The 18,857-nt window shown below is 39.9% G+C and overlaps 1 protein-coding gene across 4 annotated transcripts; it reads left to right on the forward strand.

The window, feature by feature from the left end:
- The first annotated feature begins 4,813 nt into the window (after positions 1-4,813).
- Positions 4,814-14,055, forward strand: LOC104453556 (protein MEI2-like 4). Of its 4 annotated transcripts, none has more exons than XM_039316875.1 (15): positions 4,814-5,234; positions 5,900-6,059; positions 6,214-6,259; positions 7,555-7,884; positions 8,086-8,504; positions 8,650-8,808; positions 8,962-9,078; positions 9,166-9,314; positions 10,292-10,386; positions 10,460-10,867; positions 11,368-12,019; positions 12,584-12,668; positions 12,802-12,870; positions 12,962-13,141; positions 13,329-14,055. In XM_039316875.1, exons 2-15 carry the CDS (start codon positions 5,982-5,984, stop codon positions 13,488-13,490), a joined length of 2,949 nt encoding a protein of 982 aa, XP_039172809.1. In that variant the 5' UTR covers positions 4,814-5,234; positions 5,900-5,981; the 3' UTR covers positions 13,491-14,055. The 4 variants fall into 4 exon arrangements, with proteins under 4 accessions (XP_039172809.1, XP_010066450.2, XP_010066452.2 ...); XM_010068148.3 differs by having other exon boundaries at positions 4,815-5,234; positions 7,549-7,884; XM_010068150.3 differs by having other exon boundaries at positions 4,816-5,234; positions 7,549-7,884; positions 10,463-10,867.
- Positions 14,056-18,857: the final 4,802 nt, after the last annotated feature.

The following is an 18,857-nucleotide window of genomic DNA, read 5'->3' on the forward strand; positions in this document are numbered from 1 at the left end:
GTTATCGTTGCAAACAAATTACTAAAACTGAAGTCCAAAATCCATATCACCTACTTTTCTGAAGTGAAATTCCATGACCAAAAAAGAAGTGTAGGCGTAGGTTTGACTTTGAGACCTCAATCCGCATCATTTTCAATAAATGCGGTCCTCGACCATTTCACAATCCAACTTAGTGAAAATGGTCAATTTTGGTAACAGCGATGCGGTAGTTAGTCCCCTTTTTTCCCAAATAAAGCTCGAATATTTGCTAATCTATATAAACAATAGACGAGCTCTCAAAATTATCAAAATGGCCATGGAAGTGAAATTTTTGGAATAAGGTGCCTAAGACACTAATGGATCAGAACCAATTTTTTTCCCCGTACTTTGTGAAAAAATTAAGAGCAAATCGCCGTCTCTGTGGTTCCCTAATACATAAGATTTACTCAAGCCAGATGTTCATAGAAAATAAAATATTCATTTTTTTGTTTGGCCAGATCGAAGAAAAGAGATTTGACTTACGTAACCTTGACAAGTGACATTGAAGTGCAGTGCACTCGATCGAAATCAACCCATTTCATTTTGGAATCAAATATTTCTTAATTACAATTTCTTTCCCTTTTTTTAATATATTTTTCCTGAGAAAGAGTTGATGAGAGTTAAATATACATAGGGCTATAAATAGAATCTTGTAGGGTGGCTAATGAATTTTAATGCAGGACCCATCGGCGTATGATTACATCCACATGTTTCCTCTCTCCAATCATTCAATCTGCTCTTTGCTTTTTAAATTTTTTAATTCCTTTTTTGGCCTATGGGGTAATTTCTTTTATAATTTATCATTGTTTAATTAGTAACATAATAATTCTCTCGGCTGACATAACTCGATCCTTGTAGCCTGGACAAGTCCCCTATGTTTCCTAACGTACGTCAAGAGCTTCTGCTGTCATCTGTCATTGTCTCCCTAAAATATTAGTGCTGGGGAAAAAAAGAATTAGAAAAAAATCCTCTTGTGTAGATTTTATTAATTAAATAAGAGATTCGAGTGTTCGAATTAGGTGCAAAACATGGCCAACTACCGAATTTCTCGACTCGGATCCATTTTCTTTTTTGTCAAATAATTCCATAAATTCTGTAATTTATCTTCACTCATTAGGTTTTCTCCTGTTAAGAAAAATGAAAAAATATAATCGCATAAAGATGATGTTTGTGCAATTTTTGTGCACATTAACGATCTAGGCGGATCATTTTGATGTAGTTAAGTAAGCGCCCGATTCAATTTTAAGTGGAGGCTTTGAAAAATTACATGGTCGAGGGCTTTCGAGTGTTAAAATGAGTTTGCTACAATTTAAAAGAGCTTCATCTCTAAACCTTTAAGGCACATTTGGTAACGTTTTTGTTTAAAAATTGTTCCAGGGAATAGAAATAGAAAAAACTATTTTTGTTCCGGGAAACAATTTTTTGACCAAATACGCGTTTGATAAACTTGTTCTAATAAAAAAATGAATAGAAACACATTTGGTAAATTTATATTCTTTTTTGTTTCTTTTAATTTTCCTTTTTCCTTTCTTTCTTCTTTTTTTTTTTCTTCTTTTGGCCGCTTGTCGGATCTCGGGTGAGCCTAGCTCGCCCGGCCCAAGGCGAGGTCGAGCCTCGCCGGGGGCCCGGCCGACGCTTGGCCTTGCCGGGGGCCGGCGACGCTCCGAGAGGTCGCCGACCCTCGACGATCGTCGCCGGCCATGGCCGAGGCCAACACGACCAAAAAGAAAAAAAGAAGAAGAAAAGAAGAAGAAAAGAGAAGAAAGAGAAAAAAAATGTTATTCAAAAGTGTTTCGGAACAAAAAATAACTTTTTTTTTTTTTGTTTCTCATTTCCATTCCAATTTTGTTCCGGAAACAAAAATCAGATTTTAAACAAAAACGCAAACAAACGCGTTTCTATTTTTTTTTTTTTATTCTCGAAACAAAAAAATAAATTTTTATTCATAAACAAGAAAAAGAACATTACCATGCAGTGCCTTAATGGTTTCCGATCGACTACTAAAGTTCTGGTATTTTTCCTTTTGAAGTTCGAATCTAGAACTTAGAACTTGAAGTGACTGCCCCGTTGCATCCGATCCCGGGAGAACAACTTCGATGCATTCTATTCATGTGGATTTGGTACGCTTTAGGCATCATCGATCATTGTTTGTGATCTTCATCTTGTCGGTGAGAGGATAATGCGAATCAAGCTTAACAAAATGCAAGACAAATCAAATCATGATCCAATCATGCCATCTGGAGAAGTCGTATTTGGATAGCCAAGTGTCGTTCCAGCACACGGCCACCCCAAACACTAAATGCTCCCCTAATCTCCGTTTCAACGAGTACATTAAATTAAAAAAAAAATGAGGGGTTTGCTTTTTGCTTTCGGCCTTTCTTTGGCATTATCCATAAATGCCCCTTGTTTTTTCACTTGACTACTTCTCATTGTCATCTTCTTCTGATAACAAATTCCTCATGTTCTCATTATGTTATAGAGGATAATGTTCTCATTTGCTTTTAGATTTGAGTTATCGCATGTCGTGTGGACAAACGGTGTGTCAGGACCAAGTTGTTGTAAGCACCGAACTACCTCGCTCGCTCTCCTTCTTTTGGCGGATCTAAAATGAGATATTGTTTTTTTATGAGCTTTCAAATATGGTTCTTGCACTTGTTAGGCAACTAGATCTCTTGCAGGATAATGCTCTAAAAGTTGGACAATCATAGCCACTAAGTGTTGAGGTCTCAAAATGCATTAGTTAAACATCTATTGCAAAGATTGGCTGGCCTCTCTCTCTGAAGCTTCCTTGTTGCCAAACAAAAACATGGGAAGCATCAAACGCAATGATGAGGATGTGCTATCATGGCATGGAGGCAGGTGGTGAAATGACAAACTAGGAAATCCTGAAGACCCACCATAATGCTTTATTCACACACCAATCCCTTTTCCAATTTCTCTGCATTGCAATTTACAATTGCACCCTTTGACAATCGCTAGGACTTGAAAATTCTCCAGCTGTCTGCTTCAATTTGATAGTTCCATGATCATGAAAACCGGCGGCATTGGCTCGAGTTAGGTTAGAACTCTCTCCCTAATTCAATCTGCCTAAAATGGTGTTTGGTCGAGTGTTGGTGAAGTTTGGAGGTTGATCTTTCACAGTGGTGTGGATACTTAGGTAAACTTGTTTGACAGTGTGACACTTGGATCGTTTTGCTCGTGAACAAGAATATGTTGGATGGCATTTAAACGATTGTGCCTTTTTTCCTTAAGATATCTCGATAGCTAAAAAAGATTCAAAAGGTTTTCAAGGTTAGTTGCAACTTGATCCACTTTGCTTTACTTTCGAATTTTAAATTGCGTTGAATGCTTAAAATTGCTATCTAGGTCTAATTAGGTTCCAAGATCCAACCTGCTATGCACAAGTTTAAAGCACCTATTGATCGCGGTCTGACTATATCCTAAAATTGCAATGTTGGTTGAATACTTGCAAGTTTTTCCTAATGTAGTAGTGCGATCAGATATGACACGAGTTTCAATTTTGAGGAATAATTTTCCTCGAATTTAAATCCATAAATCGATTGTAATCCCAGTAATTAAATCACATGAGATCTACACAATTAACGAATTTGATTAATTCAAAATTCATCATTCAGCCGAGTCTACCTGATTAACCGTGGGCCACAAATCCTAGCCATTAAATGGCGAGAATTCTATGATCCGGGACTTCCGAAATCAACGATTGCGATTTACCCGACCTACGTGAAATCCCGCCACCGATGCGGACACGTGGCGGGTGGAGCGTCTCCGGAGACCGACCTACCTCTGGGGACCACGCGTCCCCCGAGAGCCTGTGGACTCGAGCGCACCGCACCATCGCCACTCGCGTCGCCTCGTGCGCGTTCCGTCGCCGCGTGCGCGTACGCTCCCGCAAGCGACAAACCAGCATCGGCGAATCCCACCCGCTTTTTTATTTTTTTCCTTTTTCTTTTTTTTTTTATCTTCCCTTTTTCTTCTCCGCCACAGCATGCAAAAGACACTCGGCGACCCGACCAACCGCACAGCTCCACGTAGCAGTACCAAACCTTTGACGCCTTTTGTTGTCTTAAAAAAAAAGAAAACACGAGAGAGAGAGAGAGTCCTCCTCTCGCGTAAAATCATTTTAAAAAAGAGGCGATTTTCCCCAAACTCAAACACAAAATAAATCAAAAACGTAATTTCAGTTAACTATTTTTTCTTAAACGAAAGGTCGAAAGACGAGAAAAATAATTTTCGGTGGTAAAGTGAATTTTCCGCGAGACAACTTTTGAATCGCATGTACTCATTATCGATGAATGTCGTGCAAAAAACCCTCTTTATCTTTCTTGATTTTTGGTAAACTCAATCATTTTCGAGAAGGGTAATTTGGTAATCTCTACTCCAAAGAACGCAAAAGAGGAAAAAAGAAAAAAAAGGAAAAAGGAGATAACCCTTTATTAATTAATTAACCGACTTGGCTTTAAGACAGAGAGAGAGAGAGAGAGAGAGAGAGAGATTGAAGCTCGCTAATCATCGTACAACACTTCATCCCGTAGAGAGAGAGAGAGAGAGAGGGATGCTCCAATTCGCTTTGCCACGCAATTCGACACCGCACAACGACAACTGACCCCGCATTGACGCCGTTAGGGCGCCCCAAGGCCTCCCCGCTTTAACGGCGGCTCGCTCTCCGCTTCAACAACCGTCAAAGTCGTTTCTCCGTAAACTCTCGCTCTCTTTCTCTCTCCACGACACGCACGCCCGCACGCACTCCCCCAGAGAAAAGAGAGCGAAGGAGGGATTAGAAAAAAAAAAAAAAAAAACATCGACGATTCTCTCTCTCTCTCTCTCGCTCGCTCGTTTGCTCTCTGTCCTTGTCTCTTTCGGGCGACCGACCGACCGGAACTTCGCCGGAGGACGCCGCCGCGGCCTCCGACCGCCGCCGCGAGGCAGGGGAGGAGAGAGAAGAAGGAAGGAAGGAAGGAAGGAAGGAAGGAAGGAGGAGGAGGTGACGGTGGCGACGACGCGGATGCCGCGTCTCGGAGAATTTTGAAAATCGGGGAGGCGTTTTTTTTCGTTCGGGGAGTTGACGTGCAATGCAGGGAAGAACAGGAATCGAAGTTTATTAAGGGGACTTGCTTACGGAGGAGGATCCTGCAAGGCACAGGTTCCCTTGAGGCGATCCCTTGCTGTTTCGGCCTCGTCCTCCCTTGCCTTATGCCGTAATTCATTCCATCTTCTCTCTCCCCCTCTCTCTCTCCTCCTGCTTCGCTGTTTAAATTCTTCCCTCTCTGCCTCTCCCTCCCTCTCTCCGTCGCTGCGGAAATTCGCCTTCGCCTGCGAGAGAAAGGTGGTTTTCTTTCTTAAAGTTCCTCGGTCGCATTTCGCCTCCGTCGGCCCGTCGGGCGCTTCCCCCGTGCGGTTGGTCCGGCGTCGAGGTCGAAAGTTCGGTTTTTTACGCTCGTTCGGGGCTCCGGCGGCTGAATTGGGTGGAATTGTGTGCTGATTTTGGTGTGCTGCTTTCGAATTTGAGCTGATTATGCAGTTTTGAAATGTGGTGTGTGGTGGTGTTGCCGTTTCCGCTAGTTGCTTTGCGTGTTGGCTCTGCGGTCTTTGCTTCGTGAACATCGATGGATGCGGGATTCTGCAATTAATTCGGCATAATTTTCAGTGGAATTAGCTTGGGCGAATTATTACGAGAATTCTTTCTGTGTCTTTATGCTGTCTGCCCGCGAATGATTCTTCATTAGTGCGTGGCTATATGCAAGATCTTTTGCTGATTCAAGCTGGAGATTTTTTTTTTTTCGAGCCTACATATTCTGTTTGATGGTCTCGTTTGTGCTTGTAAAATTCTGCGGGAGGGTAAGTCTGGGTTTTTCTTTTCCAGGTTTTCTGTGCAACCAGGAGTCCTTTCATGCTGTTTTGTTGAAGAAGAACAGTCGGGTAGTTTCTAGCTCGAGGGTTTGATCATGCCGTCTCCGATGATGGACCTGAAGGGTTTATCCTCAGCATACCGCACTCCTGAAGATGTCCATTTCCCCAGTGAGGTATTGGGAAATTATGCCTTTGCTCATTTTCCTATTTGGTTTAACTGCCACAGTTGTGGTCACATGGGAGGATTTGGCTAGAATTGTATATTTGAAGTTCATCCTTTGTTTTGTTATCCATTCTAGTCGTCTGACTTTATCTCATACTTTACAGAGGCAGGTTGGGTTTTGGAAGTCAGAGGCTATGCCTGATCAAAATGGTCAGTGGCAAATTTTAGCAAGTCATTGTTACTTTTATGAATAGCATCACCATGTGGCACTGTACCTTTTCTTGTCTGTTGGGCCGAAAGTGATGTATTTTTAGCAGTACTTAGAGCACTTTCCCTTTGTATTTGCTTCCTATGCTTCATGGTGTAACAACACCACTGCTGCCAATATGAACATGTGATGGGGAAGTTCCTATATCTTCTCTCTGCTTCACTGTGGCATGTCTTTCATGGATAACTAATTTATTACTTTTGAAAAAATTGTCAATGGAACTTATACTTAGAAGCTCAGGACGAGGATTCCATTCCCTGAGCATCTTTAAGGTGGGGTGTCTGTTGTGATACAGACATATACAGCTTCAATAAGGATCTTAGAGTTTGGACCACTCCAACCTTTGGTAAGAAAATGTATTAGGAATGTAACGTTGTTCCTAAGGCATCAAGTTGCTTTGGTTCGCTAGTTGGAGCTAGATAAGGGACCTAAAGTGGTACTGGGGCCAGTATTCGTTTTGGCATGCCAGATTTGATTGAGGATCCCGTGATACGCCATCTTTTGAAATTTATTGTGAGACATAAGGGATTTGGTTCTATGAAAGTCTGATGATCGTTTCCTTATTGATGCTTCTTCAATATTGCTTTTATCATTCAAATCCCAAATAACTGTTAATTTGGGATTTGAATGATAAAAGCAATATTGAAGAAGCGTAAATAATGAAACAATCATCAGACTTTCATACACGTCATCAAAAAAGTGCGACCTACATAATTATAAATAAATAAATTGAAAAAAAAAACAGCGACCTACATGTTATGTTGGATAGGGGGATAAAGTTTTTTGGATTCTAAGGTAGCAGTGACTTTCTTCAATTTGTATAAGTTAATGGATTCCAGTGTAATTGTATGCTGGGAGACATTGTTTTGCAAACAGCATAAAGTTATCATTGGTAGTAGTAAGCTTTTCGAGAAAACTCAGTTTGCATTCATTGTGCATTGGGTGGTCATTGCGCATTCCTCTGTTGGATTCTTTCATTTTGGTTTGACGCCTTCTCATTTATAATAGGAATAATTTTTCATTTCTTCCTTTTGTGTTGCTAAGGCCATTATAACTCGAGGTGAATGGAGTCGTGGATTATTTGAATAGGAAAGAGTTCCATATTAGTATAGCTTAGATTCGATTTACTTTCCTTGTCACTGCTGGTTTTCATAGACATATTCTCAGAGGAATCAAATCTAGACGGATTAATTTTGACATTTCTGAGAGTAGCTTTTTCTCTTAATGTCAGGAACAGTAGGTGGAAAGTTCTTCACTTCTTCAACCCTGTCCAAGCTTTCACGAATGGAATTGCCAGCAACAATGTCTGCTGATCTTCTTGAGCCTTTCCCAATGCGAGAAGAGAATGTTAATGTTAGCTTAGATGCAAAGGCTACTGCAAGAGACGGACACTTTACTCAGTCTTTGGCTTTGTTGGGAACTGCAGACTACGCTCCAGGATCTAAAACTAGTTTGAATGGAAAGCTAGCTCCACACCTTACGGAAAGTGACAGAATTAATATGATGGGTGCTCGGTCTGAGAACAGTCTATTCTCAAGCTCATTGTCGGAGTTATTTAGCAGGAAAAGTAGGCCCTCTCTCTTTTCATTTCCTCAATTATGTTCAAGTTCCTCCTATGAGACTACTCTATTTAATATTCTGTCTCTAACTTCTTTGATGTTTAATTTTCTGTTGCATGGCAGTTCTTTATGATACTGCTAGCTCGTTCTTTCAAGTTGGCTTGTGATGCTTCTGTTTATCTCATTGGTTTTGCATCTTCTTGGTGCAGTGAAACTAACACCAAATAGCGCAGTGTATGGCCATTCAATTGACACTGTCCACTATGAAGAAGAGGAAGTACTTGAATCCTTGGAAGAAATTGAAGCACAGACAATAGGAAACCTACTCCCTGATGATGACGACCTGCTTTCTGGAGTGACGGATGGACTTGACTTTCTTGCGCAGCCTAAGGCTGGGGATGATGCAGAGGACTTGGACTTCTTTAGTAGTGTCGGGGGAATGGATCTGGAAGATGATGGCTTATCTGCAGGACAGAAGAAGTTTGAATTTACTGGTGGAGTCTCTCCATCAGGAAATAATGCTTCAATTGCAGGGGAGCACCCTCATGGAGAACACCCCTCTAGGACACTGTTTGTCAGGAACATAAATAGCAATGTTGAAGATGCTGAGCTACGGGCTCTTTTTGAGGTTTTGCTCTTTTTTGTTTTCTTAACTTTATTTGCAGGTTATTGGACATGATCCAACACATCATCAATGCGCGGCAATATGTAATTAGTGTTGACATATTTTTCCTATGTTGGCCAGTTTATGACCCACTGTGTTCATGATGCAGCAATATGGAGGTATTCGCACTCTTTATACAGCATGCAAACATCGGGGCTTTGTGATGATATCTTACTATGACATCAGAGCAGCCCGAACTGCCATGAAAGCACTCCAGAACAAACCTCTAAGGCGTAGAAAACTAGACATTCATTACTCGATTCCGAAGGTAATCTGTCTTGTTTTGTCCTTGTTGATGTGCAGTTCTTGTTGTTTTAGATGGAGATTTCACTTTATGATAGTATAAATTTCTTCGTCATTTTGTCATGTGCTTAAATTATCTAGCATGACCCTCATGTTTTGTTCTTTTCCCATTTATCAGGACAACCCATCAGAAAAAGATGTTAACCAAGGGACTCTTGTGGTATTTAACCTCGACTCTTCTGTTTCAAATGATGAACTCCGCCACATATTTGGTGTTTACGGAGAAGTCAAAGAGGTCAGAAATTCTATGGGTTGTAATGTGTCTTTCTTCATGGAATTGCAACAAAGTGAATTGACTTGCATACTTGTAATTCTGTTGCAGATTCGCGAGACTCCACTCCGAAGTAATCATAAGTTTGTTGAATTTTATGATGTTAGAGCTGCAGAGGCTGCTCTGCGTGCATTGAACAGGAGCGATATTGCTGGAAAACAGATTAAAGTTGAGCCAAGTCGTCCTGGTGGTGCAAGACGGTGCGATTCTTTAAACTTGACAACCTTAACAGTAATCTTGTCCCCTTGTACCTTCTGGGGTCAGGGGCTTGGATTAATCATACTCAAAAGTTTTTCTGCTAAGGGTGATATCCTAACTTATATTGGTTATTAAATTGAGAAAGTACTGTCTCTGAAGCAAGTTTGCAATTTTGGACACATCTGATTATGCAAAGACTTATGTACACTAGCTGAGTATAGTTCTAACCTTGGCTTGAGATGTATAAAGAGAGAAACTTTATTTGTTGATCTGTTAGGGCGCGTTTGGTATGTTCAGAAATTGTTCCAGGGAACAGAAATAGAAAAAATTATTTCTGCTCTTGGGAACACTTTTGAATAGAAGAAAGGCGTTTGGTAAACTTGTTCCGGGAATAAAAAATAAACAGAAACACGTTTGATAAATTTATGTTCTTTTTTTGTTTCTTTTAATTTTTAATATTTTTATTTTATTTTTCTTATTTTGGCTGGCGGCCTCGCCTTGGCTAGGCGAGCTCGGGCTCGCCCGGATCCAGCAAGCCCAAGCTCGCCCAGCCTTGCCTGTGCCGGCGAGCTCGGCTCGCCCGTCGCCGGTGGGCCGGGCGAGCTCGGGCTCGCTGAAGCTTGCCCAGATCCGGCGAGGTCGAGCCTCGCTAGGGGCTGGCGACGCTCCGGCGAGGTCGGCGACCGGCCAAAGAAAAAAGAAAAAGAAAAGAAAAAAAAAAAGAGAAGAAAAAAAGAGGAGAGAGAAAATTTGTTCTTAAAAATTGTTCCAGAAATAAGAAACACGTTTTTCTTGTTTCTGTTCCAAATGTGTTCCTGGGAACAAAAAAATAGATTTGGAACAAAAACGCAAATAAACGTGTTTTTGTTCTTTTTTTGTTCCCTGGAATGAAAAAACAGAAATTTTGTTCATGAACAGAAATAAAAAATGTTAACAAACAGGGCCTTACTGACTTTTCGTCGATCTGTTTATGCTGCAGTATGCAACAGCTGCCACAGGACTTGGAACAAGATGAGATTGATCTTTTTATGCAGCAGAACAGCCCCACAAATAACTCCACTGTTAGAATATCTGGTGTGTAGATGCTGGAATTTCATTCACTGTTTTAAATTAATAAGCAGGCAGTTCTCTCACAGAGCATTTTTAGCAGGACCACCTCTGGGCACAATCACATCTAACGGCATGGATAATGGAACTAGTTTGGGCATGTACTCTGTGGGATCCCCATTTCTAGAAGCTGCATTTCATCAGGGGATATCTTCTAGTGTTCCTAGCAGCTTGCCTTCTTTGATGAGGGTTGGTTCAGTTGGAAATTATTCTGGTATTACTGAATCTGGTTATACCAAAGGACAACTGGCATTTGATATTCGACCAGCACCTGGCATTCATCCTCATTCTCTTCCAGATTATCATGATGGCCTTGCAAATGGCATTCCCTGTAATTCTCCCAATATCATGGGGGCTAACTTCAACCAGATACCACCTGAAAGAGTGGATCCCAGGCAATTGTGCAGAGTAGGCTCAGAAGGACACTCACTGGGACTTAATGAAGGTGGTAAGTATGATTTTCAAGAATGCTGTGTGTGTTCTCATTAGCAGATCTGCATGCAACTAGTAAGCATTGAATTTATTTCTAGCAAATAGATGTTGAGCAGGCTGTCAGTAGGAAAAAACAAAAAGGCACATTTGCTATTTTGGATAATATTTCTCGAGTAGGCTCTCTTTTCTGAGTCGTTTCTGGCCAAACAGGAAATCTAGAAATCCCAAACATTTGAGTCTTGATTGCCACTGTTCTTTTAGTAGTTTTAAATGGAAGATCCTTTTGAAGTTGTTTCATGGGTTAAGTAGACAAAAGGATCTGTATTTTGGCTGTTTTTCCTTTTAGATGGAGTGCGGTGCAAAGTATGTATGTAACCTGCCGCCTCTTCAAGTTCTAACTTAAGGGTGAGTTAGTTTCATTTATTCTCCTGTTAGATATGTAGGAGGATCTTTTGTAATGCTAACTATCTTTTTGGGTCTTCTTTCGGATTTAATTATGTGAGCTCTCTTTCTCAGTCTTTGGAGCCGCTCTTAATGGGAGCCAACCTCTTGCTGGACATCATCGCACATGGAGCAATTCATGTTCTCCTCAACCTCCGAGCCTCTTGTGGCCAAACTCTCCATCTTTTATCAGTGGAATCAGTAATGCTCTTCCTCTGCCAAGACTACATGGACTCCCTGGGGCACCATCTCAAATGCTCAACACAGTTTTGCCCATGAATAATCATAGTGTTGGGTCTGCTCCAGCCATTAATCCTTCTATTTGGGACCGGCAACAACCATATATAGGAGAATCACCCAAGGCTTCCAGTTTTCATCATGTGTCCCTTGGAAATATGCGAATTTCTGGTGGAGGGCCACATTCTGTGGATTTTGTTCCTCATAACATCATTCAGCAAGCTGGCAGGAACTCTGTGGACTTGCCAATGGTCCCTAGAAATGTGGGACTCCAATCACATCATCAGCAGGGAATTATGTTTCCTGGGAGAGGCCACATGATGCCTGTTGTAACTCCATTTGATCCTTCCAATGAGCGTACTAGAAATCGAAGAAATGATGGCGCTTCTAATCAGGTGGACAACAAGAAGCAGTATGAACTTGACCTTGACCGGATAATGCGAGGAGAAGATAACAGGACAACTTTGATGATTAAGAACATTCCTAACAAGTACGTAATTCGACATCCGAAAGAATACTCATCAACTTTTGTTCTGTTTAATTTTGACCAATGTATCCTTCACAAGTGTAGGCTTTTACAAATAACAATCCTTGGCGTTTCTTCCTACTAATTCCTTTTGGCCCGATACCTAAAGAGGGAAAAATCCTTGTTATTCCTCTGTATATATCATGACTTAGAAGCTACTGTGTGGAGAAGGATAAACATGGTTAGATCTGTTGGTCTAGCAGTAGGATATGATTTACCATTCATATTGAATTTTTACTATTTGATTTGATTCAGCTATGGCACAATAAATTGTGCCCTACTAGTATAGAGAAGGAGAAAGTTCAAATTTTGTAACTATGTATTTGTGCCTGGTCATTTATGGTTTCGCAGGGTGGATTGATGATGATTTATCATTTATATGTTTCCTTGGTAAAGGCTTATTTGTTGGTTTTTACCTCATTGCCCTTTTTGAAGCATCAATAAGAGAATCATTAGTATTTGATAGGAGCACTGATTTCTCTTTACGTACTCAAATTAGTCTGAAGTTACTGTTACTGTTAAACACAGGTATACTTCCAAAATGCTTTTGGCTGCAATTGATGAACAACATCGAGGAACTTACAACTTCATTTATCTGCCGATAGATTTTAAGGCAAGTGCATTTCTTTCCTGAAGTGACTGTTGTGGGCTTGAGGCATTAGGTTGGAGAAAGGGAGGAGTCAATATGGGTTTTTCACTTTAAACTCCTATTTACTGTAGTTGTTTGACTTTCATGTTTGCTGCAGAACAAATGCAATGTCGGGTATGCTTTCATCAACATGACTGAGCCTGTCCAAATAATTCCATTCTATAAGGTATGTCGTAATTGGTTCAAAATGCAGCTGAATGGGGCATTTAAAGATTATGGCTTGATCAGACCTCAAAACATGATTCCACTTTCAATAGGCATTCAATGGGAAGAAATGGGAAAAATTCAACAGTGAAAAAGTAGCATCTCTTGCATATGCTCGTATACAAGGAAAAGCCGCACTCATCGCACATTTCCAAAATTCGAGCTTGATGAATGAGGACAAAAGATGTCGTCCTATTCTTTTCAATACTGAGGGACCGAATGCTGGTGATCAGGTATGTCTGTGGTCACTTAACAAAAAGCCTTATTTTCTCCATCCTCATATGCCAGAATCTTTGCAGCAATGTCTACTTATTTATTGTCCCACAAAGGAAATAAGTTGGATATGATGGAAAACCAGTGAGGTGATATATATGGCAAAACCGGAAGTAGCCTCACGCTGCTGACAACTTGGATTTACAGGTTCCTTTTCCGATGGGGGTTAATGTCCGGACAAGACCCGGGAAAATGCGCGCCAACATCCTTGAAGAGAACAACATGGGAAGCTTCCCAAGCATGGCGGACGGTGAAGATTCATCCATTGGATTAGACCCAACTGCAAGTTCTGCCAAGGATTTAGACTAAGGAAGCTGCCCTTTTGCGTGTACTAACTCACAGCCCAGTAACTCCTCGCTTTTACCCTAATTATCTCGACTTCTCAGGAAAAGAGATAAAACCGAATATAGAGAAACTAAAAAACCCTTCTTTTTCCCCATCCGGAAGCCTCTTCGAAAGTTAGAGAAGTGACGCTTAGCTTAGCGCTGAGCAATTTTCCGGTTTTTTTTTTTTTTTTTTTGGATTTTTTGCGAAGTTCCTGGTGGCAAAGGAGCATTTTTTTTGGAGCTCTGAAATTTTGGACGATCTTGACAGCGTGGCATGGCGCGGTCAAGAGGCTTCTACTGCAGCCTGCAGCCCATGGAGGCTTCCTCCGCTATACATTCTTTTCTGGACATTCTCGTTTTGTCCTGCTTTGTATCCTTAGTCCTAGAGCCCCCTGTACCTGTTGTGAGGTGAAACCGGTCAGGGAGAGCTTCTTTTTTTCTTTTTCCTTTCTCCTCCTGTTTCTCTTTCTAATTTTAGAAATTTTGAAGCGATGATGGGATGATTATATACTCGCATATTTATGAGAACCACTTCGTTAATTGTCTTCCATTGGTGTATTCATCTCTTTTTCTTGTTCTCTTTAAACGTGGACTTCCTTCAACGGTAGATGGTGAGCGCTTTTGCTTGATCTGGTGTGCTTGGGAGTTTTAGGTGATCACAGCCACTGTGTTCACCACCGGCTGTGGTCACCCGTTCTTTGGCGAGCCATCGTTGCGATCGATGGTTGTGGCTGTGTGCTCCTATGCTTGACTGGCTTGCGAACGCACTAGTTTCAGATCTCGGATCTGAGATTCGAGCACTGTGACCAGTAGGGGGTGTTGAACGGACCTGAGTTATCGAGAGCCAAACCGGAACCTTTGGGTGTGTTTGGGTTTCAGGTCAACAAACGAAAGATCCAAATCGACCCGTTGACACTTGAAAACATGAAAAATGGATGAGGTGTTCTTGAGCAGGGGTGCGACTAAAACAGGAGAAGAGCATATCTAGAGAAAAATCCAATGGATCAAAGGGCAGAAAGGATGAAAATCAAACAAAATGGCAGTGATTAACAACTTTACAGTTTGCTGCAGCTCGTACCGCCGACCGGTAATAACTTTACAATCCGCGACACTTTCCAGCTCCCCCAATCAATTTCCCCTACGCCCCTCTTGCGTGCTATTTTGTTCCTCGTGTTCTTCAACCATTGTCTTCACTCCCTTGTTACTTACGTGAAGCAAATGCTCGCCCAACAAGACAAGTCACTCCACTCCATTGGTTACCTTTCCTAATTGAAACTGTTTGCAATCTCCAACCACTTATACTCCCCCTCACAATTGTGTCATCTCGAGCCAATTAGTAGGGCTTTCTTTCGCCTACAAGGCTTGTCCCTATTTTAATAAACCAATGGAAGTTTCTCTTTTTTCTTGAAAGGTGGTGCATTTGTCATGGAAACCTGCTTTGATAATATTTGTCATGGACTGAAAAGCTTTTGGTTAAGGACAAGCCCGTGTAGTGCCTGGTAAAGGTGTTAAATGGGTTGTGCAACCCATTTATGGACTCATTTATAGTTAAATGGGTCATTAATGGGTCAAGCTTTATTTTCTAAAGCATCCATACTGGGTTTTAATGGGTCAAAACTAAGATATATGGGTCTTAAATGGGTCAAAGAGCTAACCCATTTAAGACCCATTTATCAACCCATTTATTTTCACTCAAAACCTCACCATCTCTCTCTTCTCTCTTTAACTTTACAATTTTTTTTTTTATAAAAACCGAAATTATAATTGTTTTTTATTTTAATTTTATTTTTCTTTCTTCTTCCTTTGGTCGCCAAAGATGATGATGGCCGGCGATCGGCCGGGCGAGCCTCGAGCTCACCGGATCTGGCGAGGCCGGCCGACGCCCGGTGAGCTCGAGGCTTGCTAGATCGGCGAGTCGGCGAGCCTCGAGCTCGCCAAATTTGGCGAGGCGGAGGCCTCGAGCTTGCCGATCTCGGTGAGCCTTGAGCTTGCCGGCATCAGCGAGCCAGGTAAGCTCGAGGCTCGCCTATGGCCGGCCGGCGGGGCCGTCATTGTCATGGCCGTCGGCCGGCCAAAGAAGAAGAAGAAGAAAAAAAGAAAAAGAAAAATTTTATATTTAAAAAAATTTATTTAAAAAAGATAATTAAAATTCGATTTTTTAAAATAATTATTTTAAAAATTATAAAAAATTTTCATTAAATTTATGTTGTATAAAATTATTTTAGCAATACTATTTTTTAAATATATATATATATATATATATATATATATATATATATATATTAAGTTTAGTTAAATTAAGTTTAGGGTAAATGGGTTGGGTATGGGTCGGGTCGGGTATGGGTCAAAATTTTTGCATTGCAATAAATGGGTCATAAACGGGTTAAATGGGTTGATTTGGGTCGGACCATTTATGACCCGACCAAACTCAGCCCGACCCACCCGTTTAACGGGTCTAGTGCCTGGTGAGCGGGACACCTCGCCAACCTTTTCTGGATGGATTGTTTCTAAGTAGGGGGAATTGAAGTTGGTCACATAAAGTCTAATTTAGCTCGAACATCCAGTTTTGAGCGAGACATACAAATCGCTTTAATACAATAATTGAGTTTTGGCTTGCCAATATCATGAGAATAGCAGCTTCTGATTAGTTCGTGTCGGGAAGGCTTATCCTTCCTTCAAATATTATCTAAGATAATATTCATTTTGTCTTTGGATTTCTAACTCGAACACCCCACTTCCCTGGATGCCATAAAGCCCATTTTTCCAGCCCGCTTGCGTATGCAGAAACCGGATCTGACACCTGTCTCTTCTGTGTCAATGAGAAGCAGAGCAAATGCCTTTTTTTTTTTTTTGGGTATTTTCCTTAGTAGAAATATAATCTTTGAAAGGCAAAAGGATTTGGCAAAAAAGAAGGCAAACAAAATGTGAATTGAAACATCGAATTGAACCAAGCGAATTTTTGATAGGATCTTAATGATTCGGGTAATTGACTTCATCTAAATTGCTGTTGTTTAAATCTTTTTGGATCGGATTGAATTTCATTTGAATTACAAACCAAATTGATTGATTTTCAGCTTTATCAACCACCGAGATTGGGAGTCGTGGCCGGTATGGCCCACTCGCTAATTCGCTTGGGTGTTTTCGGTCAACAAAAAAAGCTTTGCTAGATCGTTGAAGATCTACAAAAGAGAAAATAAATAAAATAAAAAAAGCAAAAGTTTCCTTCTCGCTTTGGAGAAGCCGAACCTCTGCAAATTTTCTTGGTGGGGCCCAAATTCAAATATTTGACTTTTTGACTTTGTGCATACAAAATTCCAAGGCGGTTTCTTTTTTTTTTTTTTTTTTTTTTTTTGAAAAAGAAAGAATCCTCTGCATCGTAGAACCAAAAGGAGGTGGGCCAGGTCAAAGTTTTGACCTTTTGGACACGTATAAAAACAGAACATGCACGTCTTCTTTCCTTCCGTAAGAGTCGCTGAAGTCCTACGAAAGTAGAGAAAGAACCGGAGCCGCACGTTGAAGCCTCACATGTCAAGCTACAGAGAGCGGCGCACGTTTTTGTTTCAAGTTTGAATTTGGCTAATTTTGTGCCATGAATTTATGTCCAAATGAGTTATTTATTTATAAACACTTTGTGTTTGGAGTTAAATTTAGGCGTGAGAAATACTTAAGTGTGTGAGTGATTGTAAATTTTGATTTTCCGATTATAGTATTACTGGCTCTTTCCGTAGACGTATGTACCGACACTCGGATTGAATCACGTAAATTTCTTATATTCTTATTATTTATTGTTTATTTTTCTGATAATTTCGCGTTGACGTAAATTGTAAGTTCACGTCGTTTTCGCATATTATATTCCAAAAGTATTATATTTTTATAATGAATTATAATACTCTCACGTCGGCGCCATGTGTGTAAACAAAAATGTGGCATGCATGCTAGGTTTATCCAAGTGAGCATTTTAGAGTCCAATTTTGAACTAATGAGAAGGGATGATTTTGAATAATAATAGTAAGTTATGTGAAATAAAAACAAAAAAGATATCCGGGGGATGAGTTACCTTCCTTGAAGTTTTGGCCTCTCAAGATCTTGCAACAGGAGAAATAATGGGAACGTGTTCTAATAATTTTTTTTTCCTAGCAATTTCTTATTTGCCATGAGATTTTTCTTGAAAGTAATATTAAATAAAATAAAGACATCTAGAACAAATGCCCCAGCAATGAGCCCACTCTTTCAAAATTTTACTTTTATCGACTATGATAACATTAAAATATCAACGGAAAAGAAAAACAACTGTGATTTTAGGAGTCGATTGTGGAAAAACAACAAGAAATATGTTCAAAAGATAAATTGCTAAACGATCTAAATGGCCTACCGACCTCATATTTCTGTCCGGATCAAAGGCTGAACCCTATCAAAAAGTCAAGATCCTCAAACTTCGTTTCTCAATAGGAAATTTCCTATTTTTTAAAAGTAATTTCATATTAATTATTCTATAATATCTTGTTTGATCTTTGAGATTTCAAAAATGATTTGATATTTTCTTTTCAAGAAAATATTTTTTTTAAAGGATGAGCGTTTTTAAAGTCTTAAAAATTATAATAAAAATATAATCAAATTCTAGAATTTTTAATTTGTCAATTAAAATCCTTAGACTTAGTCAAAAGTATGTTGAGGTACTTCCCTTATAACTTCGTCCAAGTTGAATAACGGAGAACGCTGATATGGCTTGTTTCAATAATTTTCAAGGCACTTGGTGCTGATTAATATCCTATTACTTAAAAATGAAAAATCAGAAAAATGTCCAAAAGATAAAAAAAAGAACATAATTAAAATAAGAGGGGAGGCTCCGATGAGGCGGCACCACTGCCCCACGTTCGCCGGCGAGAGATGGCTTTTTCCTTCCCACGCTTCCTTTTTTTTCTCATGTAGAAAAAATAAAATAAAAATAAAAAAAGTCGCGACAACATATTTTGTCATTTGAATCTGACGAAGTTAACAAAACTACCTGATTATATATTTGCAATAAGTTTTAGAAATCGAATGTACAAATTGAACAACTTAAAGGTGCATTGTTTTTTTTTTTTTTTTTTTTTAATTTCACAATAAATAAAAATATTTTTGACGAATATCATTTTCAAGAAAAATAGTGTATTTTTTTGGTCGGACAAAATAAAATAGTTAATCTTCATTTATTTGGTGGTTTAAGAAGAATGATTTTCTTTTTGCAGGAAAATGATTTCATTCGACATTGCTCTGCAAAGTCAATTTTTTTTTCCGAAAATAGTTTTCCCCTTAAATAAATGGATCCCGAGATCAGATTAGATTGCAGTTTCGTCACAGGTTCTCAGAA

Source organism: Eucalyptus grandis, chromosome 7 (genome assembly GCF_016545825.1).
Source record: "Eucalyptus grandis isolate ANBG69807.140 chromosome 7, ASM1654582v1, whole genome shotgun sequence".
NCBI classification, from domain to species: Eukaryota; Viridiplantae; Streptophyta; class Magnoliopsida; order Myrtales; family Myrtaceae; genus Eucalyptus; species Eucalyptus grandis.